Source organism: Nicotiana attenuata, unplaced genomic scaffold (assembly GCF_001879085.1).
Source record: "Nicotiana attenuata strain UT unplaced genomic scaffold, NIATTr2, whole genome shotgun sequence".
NCBI lineage: Eukaryota > Viridiplantae > Streptophyta > Magnoliopsida > Solanales > Solanaceae > Nicotiana > Nicotiana attenuata.
The window spans coordinates 33,748-35,650 of record NW_017673001.1 but is presented as its reverse complement, the minus strand read 5'-3'; the positions used below and the strand labels follow the sequence as shown (position 1 = coordinate 35,650).

Sequence of the window (1,903 nt, the reverse complement as noted above, 5' to 3'; positions counted from 1 at the left end):
ACTTATCAAAAGTGTACTATTCTCAATACAAGTATACTGGTCCCAAATTCTCCTACTTCCTAAGAAGATTATACAGCTGATTGAAAACATATGCAGAAAGTTCTTATGGACAGGCAATGTGGAGAATACAAGGAAGGCTCTAATAACATGGGACAAGATGTGTCTCCCAAAGGCAACTGGTGGTCTGAACTTGATGGATATAGGCATGTGGAATAAGGTTGCAACGTGAAAGCTTTTATGGAACCTGTGCAAGAAGAAAGACAAACTATGGGTACAATGGATTCATGTTTACTATAAGAAGTGCAAGCCTGGTTGGGGATGATACAGTACCAGGCTTCATGGGTAGTTCAGAAAATTTTCAAAGCCAAGAAATATTATGAAGAAGATGGCTATTCAGAAGAAGATGTAATCAGAATGCAGCATTTTAGAGTTAAAGAGATGTACTTAAAGAAAAGAGGACAATATACCAAAGTGACATGGAGGAGGATTATCTGGAATAATGCAGGTTTACCAAAGTGGATCTTTGTGGGTTACTTGGCAGCTCACAGAAGACTCCAAACTAGGGATAGACTGAAAGCTTGGGGATGTATTCAAGATGAGACATGTCCACTATGCAAAGATGAAGCAGAGAGCATAGATCACCTATTCTTCATGTGTCCATTCTCAATGAAAATTTGGGCTGCAATGCTCAGATGGATGCAGATAAGTAGATCAGTGATGGACTGGAACTATGAACTAGCATGGGCAGAACAACATTGTGGTGGAAAGAGTGCAAAGGCTGAGATATATAGAATGACACTGGTGGGAAGCATATACTACATCTGGCAAGAGAGGAATTCAAGAATCTTCGAAGGTGTTGAAAGTAATGCAGAAGCAATCACAAGAAGCTTAGTGCAAGACATTCATGGCAGAGGTTCTATGAAGAAATGCTTGGGGAAACGACTGCAGGAATTGAATTCATATCCCATTGTGTAGAAAATGTATAGACAAGGATAGGAAGTAAGAAGGAAGCAGTAGCTTAGACTGGGACTATTGTCCTGAACAAGCTACAAAAAAGTACTGTAAATGTTACTGCTTGGTAATAAAAAAATTTAATTACCAAAAAAAAAAAATATGTTTAGCTAAATGATTGAGGGTCCGTTGTAAATAAACTTATTTTATTGGTCTGACGATGTTATCGTGTGATATTCTCTTTACGTGTGTTGCACGTGTATATCAAGTTATGTAATATAGAGTTTTGTAAAATAATATCAATATTATAAAAAACAAAGCTTTGAGGAAATAATTATACGTAAAAGTATATAGTAAAGATTTTATATATGATCAATGTGGATCTATCACATCTCTTATATATCTATGTATATTATTATAAAAGCACGAATAATATATGCTAAATGTTGAACGACTAAAATAGCCTCGAAATATTGATCGACTTTTATAACCTTCAATATTTATATAATTTGAGGATATAATTGTAAATCACCTAAGGCTAGAATTCTTTTCCCATTTAAACTACGCATAAGGCAAACATAAAAATTACAATGCTTCTCGGTTTTTAGGAGTCCTTTATCAACTTTAACTTATTACAACTCCTTTTAGTTTTGGGAGTATTTCTTATTTCGAGCACTTTTACGTTTGCTCGTTCTTTTTTATTCTTTTAGAGTAAGGAGTCCTTAAATTATTATTTTTCTATTTCAACTAGAACAATTTGGATAGCTATCGTTTTAAAGTGCTAAGTTATAGCTACTACAAAAATAAATTTCACGTTGAAACAAATAGTTATTTAACTATTTTACTGATATTAGTGAATAGTCATTTACTCCCTTTGTTCCAATTTATGTGAACTTATTATTATAAAAACGCGAATATTTTATGCTAAATGCTAAACGACTAAAATATTCCC

The 1,903-nt window shown here is 33.7% G+C and overlaps 1 protein-coding gene across 1 annotated transcript; it reads left to right on the top strand.

The window, feature by feature from the left end:
* Positions 1 to 318: 318 nt before the first annotated feature.
* LOC109215145 lies at positions 319 to 975 on the top strand. Its single transcript, XM_019379166.1, has one exon. The coding sequence runs from the start codon at positions 319 to 321 to the stop codon at positions 973 to 975; it is 657 nt and encodes a 218-aa protein (XP_019234711.1).
* The last annotated feature ends 928 nt before the right edge of the window (positions 976 to 1,903 follow it).